This window comes from Chaetodon auriga, chromosome 5 (assembly GCF_051107435.1).
Source record: "Chaetodon auriga isolate fChaAug3 chromosome 5, fChaAug3.hap1, whole genome shotgun sequence".
In the NCBI taxonomy this organism is placed as follows: Eukaryota; Metazoa; Chordata; class Actinopteri; order Chaetodontiformes; family Chaetodontidae; genus Chaetodon; species Chaetodon auriga.
Window position 1 is genome coordinate 12,234,385 of NC_135078.1, and position 22,174 is coordinate 12,256,558.

The window sequence follows — 22,174 nt, forward strand, 5'->3', positions numbered from 1 at the left end:
TTTTCCTTTTCCTGTGGAGCTCCTCGGTTGCCCTGGGGGTCTCCAGTTCTTATTTTAGGCATGACACGTGTGTGTGCTTGTGTGTGATCATGTGGACGAGCGTGTGTGCAGCCAGTAAGCCAGGCCAAACATCTGTCCAGGGTCTATGTGTGGGATTATGGTGTCACTGCCATCTCAAACGTCAGGGCCCTCCAGCCAAAAGCATTATCACTCATCTCTCCAGTTGTCTGAATCAAAACACACGGAGGAGGACCCACAAGACTGGGTGAGGTGACCAAACGCTGTCTGCTCGGGATGAGTCAGTTCCCAGTCTAAGATGAAACGTCAGAGCCGTCCTCTGAGTTTGTTTGGCCGTCTAAGCAGAGATACTGTTTGTGATAGTCATGCTTGTTTGCTTGAGTGGTCTTTGACACAGTTGGGTTCTGGAGGAAAGAAAATGCAGATAGTTTTGTACTAAATCTGCAGGTATCTCATATTGTGTGCTGATGTTTCGTCTATTTAAAGGTGCAGTGTGTAGACTTTAGCGGGATCTATTGGCAGAAATGAATTTTGATGTTCATAATTACGTTTTCTTAATTGTATAATCACATGAAAATAAGAATTGTGTCTCTGTTACTTTAGAATGAATCTTTTATATCTACAGAGCAGGGAACAGGACTCTCAGACAGAGAAATCTGCAACCGCACCACTAGATGCCGCTAAATCCTACACATTGGAAATGGTTGCATTTTTGTGATTTTCCTCGTTAGAAAGGCTAAAAACAATCACGAGTCAGTCAGATGCTTAGTACTGTATGACTTTCTCTTCCTAAAGATTTAAATCTTTAAAGGTTGGTTCACAAAGCTCAGTAACATCATAAAACAGCCAACAACTGTAGGTTCTAACAAACTCAGACATGGTTAAATAGTACATTTCTTGGGGGTTGTGTTGTACTGGGTGCTTTTTTGTTTTACTTCCTGTTTTCTGCGTCACCTGTGTTTCATAAGCTAATCAGCCTCTTGTGTATATAGTCGCGTCACCCCGGTTGGTTCTTAGTTCAGTTTTTGTGTTCCTCCTGAGTTGTTGGATTTGCCTCAGCCTGCTGCCTCAGTTTTTGTCGCCCGCCTGCTTTGTGGACTGGAATCAGCTTTATATGATTAAAGCTTGCTTTTGTTTCATCAAAATGCCTGCTTGCTGTCCTGCATTTGGGTCCAACCCCTTGTTTTCCTCTACCCCCGCATATGCAATTGTGACAAATGGAGGTTTATTGCAACAATTCCTCCAAATGAAATGACAAACTACATTCTTTCTCCACACCCTCCAGAGCAACTCATAGAAGTGTTTCGTGACCTTATGTCACTATTAACTGGACTGCATAATTTCAATCAGGAGAGACAAGTAAATGAAGTAAAGATAATTGTTTATTATGACAGATGATATGTGATAATTAAGTCTTATCAGAAAGTCTTCAGGCTCAGACTCCACATGGAGATTTTATCTGTCTGAAAAATGAATCTGTTCAGTGGTTTAAGTTAGTGAATGACCACAGTCATGGTTAAAAGAAACATCCATCCACCCAGACCTAACGTGACACTACTTCCTCCTTCACTCTCGATTGATGGTAATCATAGTTACTGCTGCGGCCAGAAGACTTAAATGTTTCCTGGAAGTGTGCTGACATTGAAGACATGTGTTTAAATCCCTGCACATGGTAAACCCCACACAGGCGATTTTACTTATTTCAGTAGCTCTTATTAGCCCAAGTGAGAAGAACCTGTGCAGGTGTGCAGAGCCTTTGACATCTACCTCTTTATCTCCATGTCTAGAAGACCTGTATCGACTCTTATTAAATGCGATGGGAACAAAATGCCTCTAAAGTGAACTACAGGGAAAGAAGAGAAAGACAGTAGAAAGCTCCTTATCTGCAACAACTGAAATGACTTCGTGATGCATTTTTGGTGCAGCCACTCTAATGTTCATTGTCTGCAAATGCTGGAAATGAGCTATCGCACACTCCCATGTCCATCTTCTGTCTCACGTTTGTGCACAATAGATGTTTTAAAAAAATAATTTGACTTTTTTCAAGTTGAATAATAAGCTGGTTTTTGCTCCAGGTGTTATCATTGTTCATATAATCATCGTTTGTGCCAGATTGAAAAGTTGCCATTTTCCACGGACAGCTCACATCCAGCACCTCAGGCTGTTTGAGCTCACACTGTCGGAGCAGACAGACGCCCTGACTTATGATGATGCCTTGTGTTCACTTGGAGGTCCAGAGCCATCCCTGGGACTTGACCAACACACACACACACACCTGATGCAAAATGTATGTGTGTGAGATGCAGAGAGAAAGAGAGTGGGAGTCTGTGAGTGAGTGCTTGTGGGTATAAATGGCTTAAATGTTCTTCATGCACATTGTGTACGAGTCGCTGTGTATTTCTACATCATTTAATGACGTCACCCGCTCACCCTAACCTCGTATAGATACTTTGCAGTTGCGTCACCTATCTCCTAGCAGCCAAGCGTGGCACCACGATGGAGGTCCCTTTGAGAAATGGCATGTAAAAATGGCTACAAATAACAGCTAAATTTAAAACAGGGTGAGGAAAACGAGTAGCCGAGTTTACTGTTTCATGAGATTGTTGTCATTCAGCCATCGCTTCATACTTTCTTAGGTATGAGGAGATCGATGTTGACGTGTTGACTCATGCTTGGAGAGCAGAGCATATTCTGCTTTTTTGTATTTTTGATGAGGATAGAACAGATGAATCTCACCTTTTGAGATTTGACTTTGTTTTGACTTCAACAAGCTCCCTGCATCACATATCAAAAAGCAACAAGGTCAACTTATCAACTATTCTCCGCACCAAAAATATGAAACTGTAGCTCTGCGAAAGGGTGCCTTTTCCTACCACCATGTGATGTGTTTTTCCCTGTATTTTGGTTTGTGTCTTCTCAGTAAACAAGGCGAGATTTACCTAATAGGAGGACCTGGATTGTATTTTCCAGGTAGTGTACTGTATGTTTTGCAAGTGGGGCTTAATTGACTCTCTTTCTGGCACAGAGCTCTTGGGTCACTCCAACCAATGAAACCCTGCAGAGGAGGTCATAAGCACACAGTCAATAAAGAGGTGGATTGGTCAATAGTTACTTTACTGGTGGGAAAGCAGGGCAAGTATCAGAAAACATTGTCACAAGTCAGAGTAGTCTTTGTGAGCGCTGTGCTGTTACTACATCACCACTGAAATGCTTTTTTTTTTGTAAAAGATCTCACTGATCTCACTGGGAATTTTACAAACTGTGCTGGCAGAAACAATGAATTACTCTTTAGTCTTTTTAGAGCTGCGACTTGGCACCTCAGCTAATCTAAACAAACTGTTTAAATAGCCAACTAGCCAGCAGGGCAGTGTAACAAAGCAATACATGTTAGCAACATTCAACGTCCCACGAAAGTTAAATCAAATGTTTTCATTCCCATGTACCAACAGGCTGCATGCTGTAGAAGAAAAGCACTGTTTGGTCATGATACACTGAATGCTCCGTGCATGTTTGAGCTTCCCATCTGTCAATGCCACTGAAGCATCCTTCTAGTCCACCTTTGGGATGTTTCTCGAGCCCTTTCCACACTTTGATAGGAGCTAGAACAACACACGGGGGGCAGCCCAGTTCTAATGAGACAGCAAATTTAGATATTTGCTACAACAATTAGCTGTTGGTCATCGCTGTTGTCCAAGAGCCCTGGCGCTCTATTACGGCTCCCAGGGGGCACGTTACATCACCTGAAAGCCCTGGATAGCGTCAGAGTGGTTTTACCACCAAAACCTGCTCTGTCCATCGGCCCGCTTTACTTGTCCGCGTGCTCCGAGCCATTTGAGCTCTCCAACTGAGAAAGTCACTACTGAGCCATAAGGCCTGCAGGCATCATCTGTTCTCCCATCCCTCCCCCCTCTGTCTCACTGGCACACTTTAGACTGCGCACTCTTAAAAGACACCCGCTCTCTGCGAGGCCGTGCGGACGTACTTGTTTCATCCAACATAATTGCTATTTTTCCAGCGCAGTGATTGCTATTGTCGCTTCATCACAGGGATTTTGTGAGTGTATGTGGGTTATTTGCAAACGTGTGTGTGTGCTTGCTCGTCAAAGATGACAGCACAATATTCTGCAAAAAAAGGCTGATCAGCGTGTAGCTGTTGCCATAGTAACTGAGCAACCTGGCTTTGTCTCTTGTGCATCGGAGGAGTTTTTATTCCTCACACTCAGATTGGAAAAAGAAGCCCCCTTGTCGATTTCTGCCCTTCGCTCTGTTCGTGTCTTGCTGCCACTCCAAACTGACACATGGTCAGTTGTGTGCTTTCAGCTTGTGGGAAGTCCTCATTAAAACACATGGATGAGAAACGATGAGAGTAGGGTGAGCAACAGCCTGTAACATATCGCTCATATAACACTCATGTGCTTTAATGCAGCACATTGTGCAGCAAACGCCTACACATTTTTACAGTCCTGTTCACTTCTTCTTCTGCTCTGCACAGTCCACTGTATATACCCTAATGTCAGACTCTTAGGGAGAAGAACAGGCTTCTCATCGAAATGCTGCCTTCCACTGTTGTTTTCTTCTGAATTTGTCTGGCATTCCCATCCTAAGTCATTGATTATCTCTTGATGATTGTGTGCCAGTTATGCCGTTGATTGCGTTCAACCGTTTGATTGAAGCTTTTATCCAAACTGCCTGAGTGCTGCACTCTGCCCATTGAGCTGTAGGACCTTGATGATTCTGGTAATGACAGGAGTAGGTGAACAATGAGAATAATTAAAAATTGTGTGGTCTTTTTCCCCTGTGTTGCGTCTTGTGTTGTTTTAAGTGTCACATTTTAAGTGTCGCTCCACTCTTTTCTTTTTTACCTGCAGTAAATATTTCTCCTCCGTGGGGAATAGCAGTGTTTAGCGCTCAGTCAATCACTTGGAGAGGCATCTCACTCTAACGTCAAATAAACTATATTTGGCTCGAAATAGACTCCTAGACTCAAGTAGTCCCTTTAGCTCTGCACACATACACATACCCGCCCCCCTCTGTTTAACCCACACAGAGTTAGAAACATATATTCCTTCATCTTTCAGTGTAGTTACATTTATCTCTTTAACCCACACACACGCACCATATTCAACCCTATGGCCTGCTGTGTGTCATGTGGCCAGCCAATGGAGGAGGGGAAAGGAAGGCCTCAGCTTAATTAGGCTGAAACCAATCAGAAAAGATGGAGGAGGACACAGTTGTCTGGCGCCTCGGGGTTTCTCGGCTCCTGCAGGCTCATCTATCTCACACACACACACACACACACACACACACACACACACACACACAGATACATACATGCACATATAAACAATACTCAATTATCTGTTTCGATGTGTTGTTATTGCATGTCCTAAAATGTTTTTGCTGTATTTATGTGACTGGTTCACTCTGCGCTTACGTGTGAGGATGAGTGTGACTTTATTGACCTTCATTAACACTTCAGCTTTGTTTCTGCTCGTCTGTTTTCTCATTGGAAGGCGTGCTGTGTGTGAACTCATGTTTAAAGCTCTTCTGTTCAGCATGTGTCACTGTTTACTGCATAAAACATGGACGTAGTCTCCGTGACGTCACCCCGAGGTTTCTGAAGAGCCATTGTGAAGCTCATTGAAAGCGGCTCCGGACATTGGCAATCTGTGATGCTGCCTAACTCCCAGCTAATCCAAATACGAGCAAAGAGGGTGGAGTGTGGGTGGAGCTGAGGTGGGCTGAATGAAGCCTGCTCACTGAAACCGAGCAGCTGGCTGTTACTCAAAGCACCATGATTATGCATAACTTTAAGCTTTAAGATAATTTTAACGAGTGAGTTATATAGAAATTCACGCCTTGTACAGTTGTCATGAACATGGATTAGCTACACTGCTGTGAAGATGTTCATTTCTGCTGTAGAATTAGCATTTTGATATGGAGGTCTATGGGGATTGACTCACTATGGTTGAGGTATTTTCTGATGGCTAGGAAATGAGAATTTCTTGTGATTGGATTCTGATTTTTTCAGTTTTTTGGATCTACAAAATACACCGGTGCAACATGATCTCAAAACGTTCAAGTTTCAAACCTTAAGATTTCATTCCTGGCTGATTTAGTGACACCTGTGGTTAACAGGTAACATCTAGTGTGGTTTAAGACTATAGCAGGCATGCCTTCAGCAGCTGCTTTGTCAGAAGTGCAACAGGAGACTAACTAGTGTGTCTGTTTAGAGTGCAGCCAAGCAAATTCACACTGTTTTATTAAAGAAGGCAGTCAATAGTAACTGCTGTGCATGCCGTGAGTAGTTTTCCCCACAACAGCAAACCAAGGTAAAAGTCGCTCATCTCATTGAGATTGAACGTGCCACCTGCAGCTCTTCATCTATCAGCTCACTGAGGCTCTTCTTTCTTGTTCTATTAAAATACACAAATGACAGCTGTTTTGCTGTAGATGAATTTCTGATGGTCCACATTAACTTTGGTGACAGATGCGTCTCTTGTGATTGCTTCAAAATCCATCCAGTATTTTGTCATTTGAATGCTTGCAATGAGGAGCCGCGTCAGTCGGCTGTTCTCTCTTCATTAACAGTAGCTTAATACAGCTCTAACATCGTGTAAAGAGAGCGAACAGGTAATTGTGAGGCTGTTATCAGGCAGACAGAATGGTGCTGAAATACTTGCATGCACCTGTGAATCCCTTGTGTTAGGTAGAAAATCATCCAGTACATGAATGGCAGACTTCGCCATTGCTGGTGAGAACTACTGCTGCAGACAGATAACCTTAAAGGACAGACATAAAACACAAAATTAAAGAAAACCAAAACGAAAAACCGAAAGATAAATATCTCCATCAATGCAAATAAATACCACAAAGACAGATTATTAGTTCAGACAAAATTTTCCTCATCGTCTCACTTAAAACCTAACCATTCTTCACGGGGAAGGCCCAGATTCAAGATGTCTGACATTTCTCAAGCTCATGCGTTTTCATATGATTGGCATGTGTGTGTTCTCATGTTCTCGTGAGTACTTAACAGTACTGACATAAATCTACACTCCCTCCATTGTTTGAGGGATGCTTGAGTCGTCAAAGAGACAGACAGGGACGTCAACAGGACACACACACGATGATGAATAGCTCTGACCACGCTGCTGAAAAGTCCAATCATCTGCCAGTCGCCAACAAGGCTGACAAACAGCAGATGATGTCAGTTTCCCTTCTGTATTGAGTTATCAAGTTGATTGAGTGTAATTGAGCGATGCATCGGCGTGCGGAGGTAAGACACCAAGCCTCTGGAGAGACTGGAGGAGGAGGAGGAGGAGGAGGAGGAGGGAGGAAGGGTGTTCAGGAACCAGGAAATGCTATATGGCACCAGGGCCATGCAATTAGCACAGCACAGCCTCGCAATCAATCAATAGCACTGATTGAGCCACTCACCGGATGAAAATTTTGAGTCGCACAAATATTTCTTTTCTATGCTGTCAGTGCTTTCATTAGAGCTGACGGTCATCCTCACCAACCAACCGCTGTTAAAAGAGACAGAGACGCAAAGCGAATTACAAAAATTGCATGAACACAATTGGAAGATTGCGTGATCCAGACCTTCTGCTGTAAAAGAAAGTGCCTGTAATGAACGCTGAACACAGCCTGTCCACTTTATTCGTTTACAGTCTAATGCAATCAATGGAAAAGCTCCTCCATGAATTCCACTCTTACCAAGCCTATGGATTTTCAGTTTTTGTTGACAGTACCAATGATTGTTGTACTTTATGTGTGTTTTTGAGGTTAGAGAGGGTGGTGGCATTGGCCCGCAGTGTATTGTAGTGAGAGATGGTTCTGAAATTTTGTTCACCCCATTAACATACATGCACAAGGGGCAGAATATTCATCCATCCATTAGCTGTCCTTCAGTACTACAGGGGGAGCTGGAGCCAACCCTAGCTGACATTGGGCGAGAAGTAGGGTTCATCCTGGACAGGCTTACGTTCACACCTACCTGCAAATTTAGAGTCACCAATTAACCAGCTGGCATGTTTGAACCTTGAACCGTATTGCTGTGAGGTGACAGAGCTGACCTCAGTAATAAACATATGCCAGCAGCTGCACGAAATCTATCTATCAAGCTGTCAAAATATCATCATCGCCAACACGAGTGTTCTAGGAGGAATAAAAAAACAAAGCAAAACACATTTGAAGAGGCTGTGAATATGAAAATTGACAAAGACCACCTCAATTTCTGACACAATTCAGTGAAGCTCCTCTGTCTCATGGACATCAATCTCAGTGCACACCTCAGCCTACAGTTCCATTTTCAAGGCATTAGAGTTTGACGCATTGATTTTTTTTTGCTTGTGGTTCTCTCTTTTTCCTCACAATTGGTCAATTTATTGTCCAACTCCACCAAGCCACACACAATAACTGTAATAATAACTGTGCATAGCACTTATTTCACATTTGAATCCATCCTTTCCTCTTCTCTTTGGTTTTATTTTGTCGGTTCAAAGCTGCACATTCATTGACTGAGCCTTTTTTTTGCAGCACACCTTTGAGTCAAAATTGGGACAGCCGACAAGCCTAAAAGATGCAAAAAGGCGAAACGGGACAGTGCTTGTTTGTGTGTGTGTGTGTGTGTGTGTGCTTATGAATAGCAGAAAGTGTGTGCAGAGTTATTCTGTTTATTTAAACCCTTTTATTCTTCAAATATGAGACATACATACACAAGTTTAAAGGGAAAGTGTGCCCATTTTACACATCAAAGTCTGTTTACAGGTCTTGGGGAGTGCTACTGCATGTGTGAAAAGATTAGTATTAAAGCTTGTGTGGATCCAGAAGGAGCTGCACCAAGTCTGATAAATTGCCTCATACATTGTTAATGTAACAGTTGTTATTCTAATTGATGAAGCGTTTGGGCTGAAGACCACAAGTTTGAAAATGAAAAACATCTGCTGATGTGGAGTCTGTTTGGGGCTAGTGGCTTGATTAGCTGTCAAGTAGCATTGTGGGTAAAGAAGGTGCCAGGTTTTGACGAGGAAGAAGAATGCATGTAATAAAAAAGACAGCGTCTCTTCCTCACCTGCATCGATAGCGGTCCTCTTTTTCTGCTGTCCATCGTCAGGGTTTTACCTCTCTCCATTTCAGGTTTTGTCGAGGTTGACTGTACTTATTCATGTCTAAATTGTCAAAGGCGTAACAGAATATAACCTACAGTAAATAAACCTGTAATATGTGAGGTTTCTGCACAATTTCAAATAAAGCACAAAAATGATCTCGCATGGTACACTGTCTGGTATGACCTATGTCTCTTTCAGCATTTTTCAGCATGGCTATTTTGTTATTGAATTATTGGCAGCCAGCGCACCATTAGAGCGCGCAATCATCTGAGTGTATATCCACCACATCCAGCCGCCTTCGTAGGCAACTCTGTGTAGGCTGCCATTCTCACCTGGTATGAAGAGGTGGTGCATAAATGTGTCGGGCCGCTCAGTCACTGCATGCACTAATGGACCAAGCGAATGGTTTTTGTTGTGGAAACCTTTTGAAGCAAGAGTGCCTAACAATGGAATACAGCTAGCACCATCGTCCGAGATATCTGCATCAAAACACGCAAACAATTCAAAAAGAGTTTCAGCCGGTTGGCCTGAGAGTGCACTAGAAAGAATCCGCCTTTCATTGTATATCACATATAGATCGGATGTGGTTTTTATTGTTGTCCGATGCAAATGCTCTGGAGGCTGGGTTGTCTTGTAAAGTGCATTTTCATACCGTTTGCTTTGTCAACAGTGAACTTAAAGCACTAAATTTATTCTATCTATCTATCTATCTATCTATCTATCTATCTATCTGTCTGTCTATCTATCTATCTATCTATCTATCTATCTATCTAATGACTGTGTGTATGATACACAAACAGCTGATTAAGATTAACGAAGTGTCAGTTTGTTGCTACAAAATTAGTCCATTCCCCCAAAATGCCATATGTGCTAAACCTAATGTTTGATTCAAGACATTTAGTCAACTCTGAAAGACTTTCTGTCTGGATTACCATTTAACTAAAAAAATGTTCTCCTCCTCCTCAGACACTCTCTCAGTGCCTCGCTGGTCCCCGCAGATTCCCCGAAGAGATCTGGGAAACTCAATAAAACACAGGTAGGCCTAAAGGAAACTGTGTGGGTGAGTGTGTGTGTGTGTGTGTGTGTGTGTGTGTGTGTGTGTGTGTGTCTGAGTTTGCCTATGTGCAAACACTCATCTGTGATAGAGTTTCATACCAATTAAAAAGGGCCTCTTGCATAACTCATCTCAGTTCCCTTTCTCCCTTTGACTGCCTTTCTCTTTCTCTCTCACCCTGCTTGACTCCAAACGCTAGTGATCTGAAAAGTGAAACAATACCGTATTAGTTGTGGGATCTCAGCAACCTCCAGAACGTGGGTGTCTTGCCTGCTGAAAGTCAGCGAGGTGGAGAGAGAAGCTCTAATCCTCATCATATGCAGCCAAACTGAGCGCAAGTGGAATTTATAGAGCAGTTATTTGAAGATTAAGGCTGGTTTTAAGAGAAATGCCGTTATTCCATCCAGCAATCTCCTTGATGTGCCAATTTGCATTTTTCTAACGTGCGCCCTTGATCGCATTGTTGGCCTGTTAAGATAAGTGCATCTGCATAGCCGGTACACAATGCACCACTTTTGCTCTCGAGCCTCGGCTATGCTGAAAGAACATTTCTTTATGCAGAATCTGCCCTTAATGTCACATCACCGTTCATATTTGACAGCAGAGTCCACTGAAGAATCAGCCAGGGGTTGGATTGAGTCGTGTCTCTCAACCGAGGCGAAGGAGGGGCCTAATAAAGAGAATCGGACTCTGTCAAACTACATTAGTCACCTGACATTAGCCAGCCAGCAGCACTGCTGGCACACAGGCGTCGCATCAGTAAATACAGCAAATAGTCACATACATGCTGGAATCTCTCAGTTAATCTCTACGGGGAATTGGTTGCTACTGCGGAGCAAGCTGTGAATTTCCGTGTTTGAGAAGAGACTATGTTGGTCTCTTTAAGAGTGGCGCAGGCCTCTGAGCTCCCATCACTCGGACTGATGGTCGTATTGATGTAAACCCGGTGGCCTCTTCCTGCGCTGCGCTTCGTTCGCAGAGGGTTACTGAAAGATGAAAATGAAATGGGCCCAAATTAAATCAGCAGGTTAGGGAGATTAGGAAGGTAAACACTTTCACAGAAGTAGCTTCTGCAGGCATTTATTGTCTTCGCAGAAAGGTTACGCAGGGGATGCGAGGCCTTCTTTGGCAAAAGCTGTCAGAATGAGAGAATGTCATTAAAGGTAAAAGGTCAGGACACTCTCATGATAATCCACAGCTCTTACATGTCACACAAATGTGCAACAACTTTAAAGTGATGTCCTGGCTTCTTTAAATATCCTTATCTCACTCTCTTTACTTTTGCCTGCAGGTTTTCTACAAAGTATTGGATGTCTCAGACATGCATAGTGTGTGGAAAGGGAATGTTGTTTGGACTGAAATGTAAAAACTGCAAGTAAGTATCCGCACTGATTTTTGCCTGAAATGCCATTTTCCTCCCTTGTTTTTCTACATGTTAATTAACAAACTAAAATGATAACTAAACTGATAAATAATAAAAAAGACTAGCACTAATCAAATTCCCTGTCTCATTGTGTGCACTCAGGCTGAAGTGCCACAACAAATGCACCAAAGAAGCCCCACCTTGCCATTTACTGATCATACAGCGAGGCGGACGAGAATCCCTCAAAGGTATTTGATTATTTCATTTTCAGATTTTAGTTTTCACAAGCCAGGTGTTATATTTAGTGTATTATGTGCGAATGAAGTAACCTGAGAAAGTAAAGAGATGGATATTTCCTTTGTGTAACAGTGGCATGTTGTCATTTCTATGGTAATTCAGTAATTACTTTATGGATACTAATACCACTCGATTACTTCAACATTCTGGGGGTCAGCTCTTTTTCGGTCTGACTGGGGGTTTGATGTACGGTCAAAGGGTTTATTCAGAGTGAAAGCAAGTGAATTTTCATCATTTTCAGTGACTGCTGGACTGTTTGTGCAGCCCCTGGTGATTCCCCCCCAAGCAGCAACTAACTGCACACACTTTAGCTGTAAGCTTGCTACTAACAATCTTTGCTCAAGTAGGATGACACCTACTGCAATAAAAAAAATCAATCAACAGTTAGAATTACCATTTGAGAAACTTACTAAAGTAAAAGTGAAAAAAGTACCTGGTTAATATGTTACTTAAAGTACAAGTTACTTTCCATTTTGATATTTTTAATGGTGTGATGAAAATTCTGAAGGTAACGTCAACATTGAAGTTGGCATTAGATTAAAAACACAGAAAATTAAAAGCCAACAGACCGCTAGCTACAAGATAAGTTACTGTCACTATGAAAAAACATCAAGAATGTCACTGTGTAACTGCTGGCTTTTAGATTTTGCTATAAATCAATCATGTGATTTAGCTGCCAGCTAGCCACCATTAGCTTTGCTTCCAGGAATCACCTTGTTCAAAGTAGGGACTGGCAACAATGTCACATTTTCTTACACTTGTTAAATACAGAATCTGTAATGTGTGGTTGTGGAGGCTTTGCAGCATCTTTGACAGAGCACAAAACTAATATAGTGGGCTAGGACCCACTGATGTAAGCCCTGCTGTGTTCTGCTCTCATGATTATTCATGTATTTGAATGTGCATGAGTTCTTAGAGCCACTAAAGATACATTTTTTTATAGTTGAGGCCCCATTTATGAAATGAAAGACAGATAGAAGGTTATCTGCTGATTAATTAAGCCACTTAGGTTTGACAAAAGTGACTGCGTCATGCACTGTTTGTACTAACACAGACAGCACTGAAAAAAATCCCATTATCTGTTATCAGAATTCAGATTCTTTTGTCCTTTCTCTGCCCCCCCTCTCTCTTTCTCCTCCAAATAAGACCACCAAGGAACAACTCAAGGTAAAGCTAATTAGACTTCTTCAACCTTTCTTTAATAAGAAAAAGTGACAGTTTTCTTAATGACATAGTTTGCTTAAGGAAACTTTTTTCCTCAACAAAGTGTCTGTATGTGATAATGAATGGATGGTGCTCAAAAAAGGGCAGTTTGTTCATTTTTCACATTAGAAGTAGGGCCTGATAAAGAGTTACTCCTAATTTTCCCGAAGCTATTATGGGAGTATTGTTTAATTTTGCTCTGTGCTTCTTTTCTATAGTAGCTCGTCTGGTACGGACTGAATCAGTGCCATGTGACATCAACAACCCGCTCAGGTACACAGACCTGCACATCAGTCAGACGCTCCCCAAAACCAACAAAATCAACAAGGTAAGTGTAAAAAATAAACCTTGCATCACAATCTGTGTGTAACCTGTCCTACATATCACATTCCTTCCATTTTTGGGGGCAGGAAAATGGTTATGAGTCACTGTGTCTTTCCCAGGGGATCATGAAACCGCACGAAAATATCTTCAGCAGTATTGATGTTTGCACAGATGGATTTGTTTTCATACAGAGAATATTTGCAGCCAGTGCATCTAACAATTTCTCAGTTCCAGAGGAAAAAAGTTTATCACAAGATTCCCATGATGGTAACACTATGATGGAAATCTTGTGAACCAAATGTGTGTTAAGGAAGTGTGATCGTGAACACAGCACAAAGCACGAAATATGACCTTTACAAATGCACAAATTTCATGCCTTTCCTTAAAAAAAGGATGATAAAGGATACCTAGATAATGTGGAAATATACCTTAAACAAAGATCCTTTTTATATAAGAGTTTTTATGCTGTTCTCTGCCATGCTGTTAGATGTGGAGATGAGGTTCAATTTACAGTGCATAATTAAATATACTACCATAGTTTGTGACACCAAAGGTAACACTGATGTACAATCTGGAACAGTATTTATTGCACAGGCTGTGGGTTTGAAATTCAGACCATTGTTGCTGTTCAGAAATCTCAAAATGCAATGAACCAATACGAAAAATCTTTGTGTAAACCTCCAATTAAAGACAGATATATAGGAAACAATGAATAGTCTCCAATATGCCCCACCATGCCACAAATACTGGAAGTCCAATGTACTAGAAATCATGATTGAATTAATATCAAAATAAGTGATCGCACACCTTTTTACCATACGTATTACAAGCATATAAACATGAATATTTATAATAGAAAAATGAAAAATTAGCTTAGAAAAGTTGATGGATTGATTGAATTGTTTTCGGGTGTTTGTGTGTGTATTAGAGTATCACTCATTTAATAGGGAGTAGGACTGCACTTTATTGATCAACACTTTAGATATTGTATTCAAAGTGCACTGTGTTGTGTGTTTATGGTGAGCAGGGCTCTTCTGAACTAGGGGCCCCTGCATGTTGGCTTCCACATTTTTCTAACCTGTTTATTGAAACACAATCAGCTTTCATGAGAGCAGATCGAAACTAACTCGAATCTGTTGCAATGCAGGTCGCTGTTTATCAAAGCACTGCCATTCTTATTGAGCAGTTTGTTTTTAACACCTGGAAATCTTAACATCTGGCAAAATGATTGCCTGGTATTGATGAGAGACTCAGTGGCTCATTCATGGTTCTTTTGTGCTTTGGGATAGTAAAACCATTCTTCACGGCTCCTTTGAATTTAACAATTCTGTTCAGCTATGAACAAAAAATAGGAACACATTAAGTCATTTGATTGATGACTTAAAGTTAGTACTGTTATGGCTGCTTACTCTACTCTGAGTACAGGTGTGTCTACGTGTCTGAAGTAAAACAATCACCATGTATCACCAGAGGTGGATGGCAATATCTTACAGTACCTCTGGGAGGACAACACTGGACGGCCATAACCTGAACCGACCTGACTCTGTTGGACTGGCATAATCCAAATTCCAGTTATTGCTTCTTATTAGATTTCATTGAGTTCAACAGGTCAGTTCAGGTGTAACTGCAGTCAGGGTTTTTTTTTTATAGCTTTCATAATTTCTGACCTTGTAAATATTTAAAGGCTAGCAAAGAGATTAATATGTTAATAAAACGTACTTTCTGCTTTAATTCATGTGATGTTTTATTCCTGTGGCTGATGATGATCTCTGGTTGAAGTTCAGAGTCCATGACTTCACTTGGGCGGATAAAATCATCCACATAAATAGCTGCACAACAGTTTTGGCTCATTCATTGCAAATTGCATATACTTACATCAATTCAGACCATTTTTCAAAGCATACCCTAAATCTTCAGATTGATTTCTCACCTTCAAGGCAGCCATTGATTTCCCCTCATTTCAGTGGGCCATTAGAATCAACGAGCACAGACTTGAAAACTTCTTTGAGGAAGATAATCCATCAGATTGAAAGTGTGCTGTCTATTTTTTGTCAGTAATGTCATCATTACATTACAGTTAAGAGCGAGGATAATTTTGAAACCTCTGACTGTTGGTGCATTCAAAGATGCTCTGATATTTAAGATTTAAGCCTTAACTGAACAAGAACAAATCTGTTATTTTGAGTGCTTGCTGTTTGTCTTTTTCATTAAATTGTCTGACAATGTGTTTTTGACAAAGTGCTTTTTCAACAGTCTGTACAATCAGGAGACTTCTTGGAAAAAGTTATTATTTGTGAGTGATTACCAAAAAAATGATTGATGATACTTGTTGATACTTGAATTGAAATTGAGTCTAGGCAGTGGTTGGGATGTACAGTAGAAAATTGAGTTTGCTAACAAAAGTTCAAAGTCTTCAGCTAAAGTGAACTGAACAGATGTGACCAGCAGCAGCAGATTACTGAGGAGGTCATTGGACGAGACCTGGAGATCAGTCTGGAGCTGGCTGTGATGAGGTGGAGATGGCAAAAACAGCCCAAAGAAGAGCTGTTTTCCATTCTCACAGCAGAAAGATGATTAATTAACACTCAAGTATGATCAGTGCAAGTAGTTTTCCTGATTAAGTTTTAGTTAACCCTTGGATGTTGGCATGTCCTTGAACGTACCACCGAGAAGAGATTTTAAAATGCTTCCTGTTCACAACTGCTGCCCAACACGATGATAACATAACTTCGTCACAAAAGTAAAGGCAGCGTATTGCTCATTGTGATGGATTACCTCTTTCGGGCAAGTTTCAAGTCTCTGCAATTTGATTTTCATATGGAACTGAAATTAATGAAAACCAAGTGGTGCCTGGAAGGCAGAAAATCAATCAAGAAACTTCTGGTGTGATTCAGAAAGAGGCCAACAATGAAGTGTAGAGTGCAAGCATTTTGTGATAACAGACTAAAACTTGCAAAATCACCAGAATTGACGTTTAAGTAAAGCTTCTGATGACCTGCCTCTTTTCTGTCTCTTCTCAGGATCACATCCCGGTCCCGTACCAACCAGACTCCAGCAGTAATCCGTCATCCACCACCTCCTCCACCCCGTCCTCCCCGGCTCCTCCCCTGCCCAGCAGTGCCACGCCCCCCTCGCCGCTACACCCGTCACCACAGTCGGCGCGACAACAGAAACAGTTCAATTTGACAGGTAAAAAAAATGTGAAAGACTTGATAATACTCAAATTGAAATATTTAACAGGGTTATCACAGAGGAGGCAGTGAACCCTCAGCCTTGACTCACACCATGGCAATGCTAACATGCTGATGTTAAGGAGGTATAATGTTGACCATGTTCACCCTCTTAGTTTAATTTGCTGATTGGCACAGCAAATTCTAGCATGCTAACATGGTAAACATGCCAAATGCAAATTACAGTTGAGTCTGATGGAAATATGATTTTCATAGACCAAGCTAGATAAAAGTCAGGAGGAGCAATCCATCCGATGTTGTTGAAACATTTCAGTTTGGACCAAAGACGTGGACTTATTGCCATCCCCAGTGTCAAGCTGCTAGCATGCCTAAAAACGTAAACAATTTTTCGATTTCATATTATGTATTATGAAATTTTTGTCATAGAACATGTACTCACTCTAAATTTGTGCTGTGAAGCAAAGCTGTGTCTCATAATAAGTATATGAGTGTATGACATCACCAAAGAGAACAGATTCTGAGCTAACAGCTATGTAAGACTGGCAAGTCCACATGACTTCAGATCAAACTCCAGCTCTCCTTTTGTCTCCTCCCGCAGCCTCCAGTTATTTCAAATACAAACAACAGTTTATCTTCCCAGGTAAGTGCCTCATAATTAATCATTACCCATAATGCACTGCAACCAGCCCACCAAAAGTAAGGAAGAGGAGGGCTCTTTTGATGTTGGTTGTGATTTTCATATCCACATCTTGGCCTGCTTTAAGACTCTCTGCCCCTACACCCACTTATTGCTTGTCTCATTTGCGCCCTCCTAATGATTTGCCCAGACCCTTTGCTTTTGCCCGCACTGGAACCACACAGTCTTTGCTCATTTGGCAGGTTATAACAGCTGAGACAGCCTAGAGTGGTGTGAGGAAAAGAACAAGGTGTAATTGAGACTGGGGAGACAGGTTTTAGGAAATGCATGAATATACAGCACGCAGTGCGGTACCCAGGTTCTGATTATTGTAGTCACACACTCTGTTGTCTGTTTTTCAGCTTAATTACATCAGCTACCTTTGTGAGCTGCATAACAGCATGGTCAAAAACCACCACTCACTGTTAGTCCAATCAATCTGAAACCGTTGTGCTCTAAGTGGAACTAATTCCACATTCATGTCATATGAAATTTACTGTAAACACTGGCACTTATTTAGAAAAGAAAAGGAAACAAAAAAGGTAGCATAAGCCTCCAATTACAAGATGATTTAAAATCTATTCTTTCATTATCTTCACACAAGTGCTCATTTTAAGTCTCACAAGGGGTCGATGGCACCCCAGCGTTCATAGCAAGTGAGAATACCCTACAGAGGAGTCACAGGGTCCACAGACAGATCGACTGGCTCGGATTCACACCATTGGCCAATGTAGAGCCTCCAATCCTCCTGGCTTGCTGGTCTTTGGCGTAAATCCATGCAGACATCCATGCAGGCTCCACACAGAAAACAAAAGCACGTCCGTCTTGCTGTGAGGCGACGCTGCCAGCTACTAATGCACCGTGCCACAAAGGGAATGTTTTTTGTGGCTCCCACTTTGTGTCACAAATTGTCAGCATGTGCCAGCACAGGCGGCAAGCGTGGCAGCGAATCCTCTGATGTCTTTCAGAGGTAGATGCAACACTACAGCTGACCTTACCCATCAAGAGTAGCAAAGAGAATCCAACCTGCTGTTTCTCTTTCTCTGATAATATGACACACTGTATATGCTTCGTGTCCTTTTAGGGTGATCAAATTAAATGTGCTTTTTCTACATGCTTTAAATACACATACTGTAACTGTGCAGCATATCACATTGGCGTACATCAAGACATATATTGTGTGTTTTCATACCACAGAGCCGGTGCCACTGTTCCAACCATGAGCTCATTTTCTACACTGATATTTCCATACAAATAGTGTTGAGAAAGAAGTATGGCAATTGAATATGGTTAGGGGGATGTGAGGGGTTCCCATTTTCTTTGCTGCATTCAAACAAACCATGCACTGTCAGCCAGGAGTGTTTCCAAAATGCAACAATTCAGTCATTGAGATTGTTGGTTGTTTTTTCCAGACAGTATGGCAGACAGTGACTTCACTGACCTTACAAAGATCACTCCCCCCTGGGGTCACGTGTATGCCTTTTCCCACACTTGAACCAATATTGATGAAGGAGAATGTGTGGTGAAGCTATGTGCACCTCACGCAGACTTCAGACCAGACGTGGTTTTCAAGAGATAGTTGTGGGTGCAGTGATGAGTTATTCATTGTGTTATGATTTAGCAGCCTACACAGCGTTCTGTAAAATATCACTCAGGGGCTTAAATGTACTTAATTTTAAATTATCGATGAATTTCATCAATTGTATATTGGAGGCAAATTACTTCCCTGTTTAATGATGTTTTCATTTTGATCCAGAATAGCGAAGCACATTGTGAAGCCTGTTTTAATATGTGATATATAGATTAGTAATTAATCATCCTTCTGTCATGGAATAACGATGATTGAGATGTCAAGCCAATGATGACACTTGCAATGAGTTATTAGTATGGGTGTTGTAAATAGCCACAGCTGTGCCTAACCATTGCACATAATGATAGCTGTTCTGATGCTGTTGAAGATCCTCACCAATACAATACAATTGGTTAAATTCCACCTCTTTTTCTTTGCCGTTCCTCTCATTTACATGTCTAATGAGTGGTGGAACAGGCAGCAAGTATCAATATGCTAATGTGTGTTTCAGGGCGATCTACACCCGTTTATGACTAACTGTGGGAGTTGAAATAAGGCTCTTGCTTTTGTTGGCCCACTCCACAATGATTGAGATTTACAAAATAGAATCAGATGTACGTGCAGCTTTGTAAATCTGATGAAAAGAGTGAGTCACAGCATATCACATTTATGTCTTTGTCCGTACACACTGTCATGAATCTACACAGAGTTTGATTCATCTGGCCCTCTTGCCTGGACTCCTACGTGAAGCAGAATTTCAAAACAAAGTGGGAGGTGTCTAAAGCCGGGTACAAGGGATTAACCCGCTGTTAATACCTTCATCATAGATTTTGATTTGTAGTTCAGCCTTAGATTTCACCCACTGATAGCACCGCTGCAACACTAGACGCAAGTGTCATGAATGATCAGGCTCTATCGCACTTTGATCATATCTCCCACAATAACTCATTCCTTTAATTAACGCTGTGACGTGAGCCTTAGTGGGAAGGTTGACCTTGTCTCATTTCATGCAGTCATTGTATTTAGGTTCGTTCTTTCATGATATGATTGAGACCAGCGGTAGCTGTGAACAGAGGTATTTCAGTGGAAATGACTTTTGCTATGTGTGTCACTGAACAAGCTACTGAGCCTTTCTTCACCTCACCTAGTTTTGTCTGCACAATGTGGTTTCTATGTGGTATCCTTATAGCACATCTATCTTACCTATAGTTGACATCTTCCAGGGAAAGATGTTAACAATGTTAAAAAGGGTTTAATAATGAGTGCAACTTTGTTCTAATTTGTTGGTTTGATGTTTTGTGACTAATATCTCCAGATGTTGCTCCAGAAGCTCCTCCAAGCAGAGCACCGCAGGTCATCCTGCACCCTGTCCTGTCTGAACCAGGGTGAGTAGAATCTATTGCACAAGCCTTTCAACCAAACCACATGTCTACCTTTAAAGAAATGAAGACAGTACTTCTGATCTTCATCAGGCCCATGTCTCCTCTCAGTCATCTTTCATGCTCCTTCATCTCCTCCTCCCTCTCCTCCTTCTCTGTGGCTGCTGGTCAGAGGCCAAGTCAAACTTATTGGAGCACAGATATTTGGGTGACAATTTCAATGCGAAGGACGACATGACGAATACTCAGAGACTAATGTTAGCATGGCCTTTAGTTCACGCTACACTTGGGATGCCAACTGGATTTTCACTGGCTCTTTGAGGAAGCCAGTGGTCACGGGAAAACAACCGGAAGAGGAGGAGGAGTGATGAGATGCCTTTTGACCCAGATGTTAATTAGATTAGGATCTCAATCTATCATGAGAAACAGGGCAAGAGAACCTCCATCTATAGGCGGATGGTCAATTGTGATGAAATACGGGCCGTACCCATAGATTGTAATGGTTTAATCGATGGGAAATGATGCCACTGTTTATTCTATTTTTGAAATGTCAAGATGGTCTTGAAAAGGTCCTAGAGAGAGAACGGCAAATGTTATGGGTTTTTAGATTGAGGTATAGGGCATGAGACAAAAAAAAAGAACGAAGCTGTATTTGATATCTTCATGCCACATCCGTGTAGCAGCTGCAAGCTTTAAGATAAAATGTATGAATGTAATGCAGTGTCCCTTAGTTTGAGGAGAACCAAAATGCACCGAATAATTTGATTAAAGAGGCAAAGAACAAAACATTTACGTTTCAAAGTGTCTCACAAATATTGGATGAATCAGCTGACTCAACTGACAGCCACTGTGTTGAATTCAAACTCATCAATGGCCACTCATTTCCTGATGAAGGAAAGGTAAGAAGTGGAGGGGGAATGAAAGCAGTGTTGAATGGTAAGAGAATGCTTTTGGTTCAATTACCTTAGGAAGCATTTCAGGTTTCTTTCTGGTCATTGAATTTTCTGGATGACTGATTTTTCTGAAGGTGTACTCCAGGCAGAGAAAACTGGGTACTTCAATAAATTCTCTTCAAGGTTCAAGGTTCAGCTCTATTGTCATTACACAATTCAGGAGCCCCTCCATGCTACACACACAGAAAATGTAGAAACAGAGATTCAAATAGTGAAATAGAACGAGGTAAAGGAAGAGATAAGAAGGGAATTCCTTGTATGTGTTTTCTCACTTTCTTTGTATGTGGTGATGCTGGTCTGTTCTTTTATCCTTTCAGAGAAATGATTTTAATATCTAACTTGTAGTACTTTAAGAAGAGTCATGAAAAATACAGTAAGCTTTTCATCAGAGCTGTTGCTGTAAATAGAAAGATGTTCTTAAGAAAAATAAAATCTCTTGATTTAAAAAGTGCTTTTACAAGAGCTCATTCTCCAAGCTAGCCTCTTTGAAATAAAATAAAAAAAACTCTCCACTGGAATCAGTCAATAAAAGCACTGGAAAAAAAATACACCTGGCTATAATCTAAATGAAGGCAGCCACATGCAGCCAAACATATGAGATAATGAAGACATCTGTCTAAAAAGTGTACACAATACATCTCTAACCTTGTGAACCCTGTTTACTGTATCTATAGATGGACAGTTTCACCATCTTATCGTTCCTCCTTTTCTCACTCTCTCAGCCACTCGTTCTCTGCCTTTTGACGAATGTGAATACATTAGTGCGGTTATGAAACCCATAGTCCTCTGATTTAATTAATGCTATTGTCCCTGCTTTCCTACATCTTTGTATGCTCTTGCAGCTGGCAGCTGGCAGATTTCTTTGGCCTTAATGGCCTCATCCCAGGGTTAATGAGGGCCTGTCTCAGACCCCAACACCCGGCAGGTACCCCTCATTAGAGCAGAGATCGAACCGCTGGTAGAGGCTCTTGGCGCCACAGGAGTCACATATTATTTTCTACTCTGCCTCACGTCTGGTCTTTGCCCATGAGTCC

The 22,174-nt window shown here is 41.5% G+C and overlaps 1 protein-coding gene across 3 annotated transcripts in view; it reads left to right on the plus strand.

Moving 5' to 3' along the window:
* ksr2 (kinase suppressor of ras 2) overlaps positions 1–22,174 on the plus strand; it is a 97,301-nt gene that overhangs the window by 50,017 nt on the left and 25,110 nt on the right. For all 3 annotated transcript variants that reach the window (XM_076731103.1, XM_076731105.1, XM_076731106.1), the window contains 8 exons: positions 10,097–10,166; positions 11,476–11,559; positions 11,710–11,795; positions 12,991–13,011; positions 13,266–13,375; positions 16,392–16,560; positions 17,161–17,202; positions 20,124–20,193. In XM_076731103.1, coding sequence (XP_076587218.1) covers positions 10,097–10,166; positions 11,476–11,559; positions 11,710–11,795; positions 12,991–13,011; positions 13,266–13,375; positions 16,392–16,560; positions 17,161–17,202; positions 20,124–20,193 — 652 coding nt within the window. The remainder of the gene's footprint in view (positions 1–10,096; positions 10,167–11,475; positions 11,560–11,709; positions 11,796–12,990; positions 13,012–13,265; positions 13,376–16,391; positions 16,561–17,160; positions 17,203–20,123; positions 20,194–22,174) is intronic.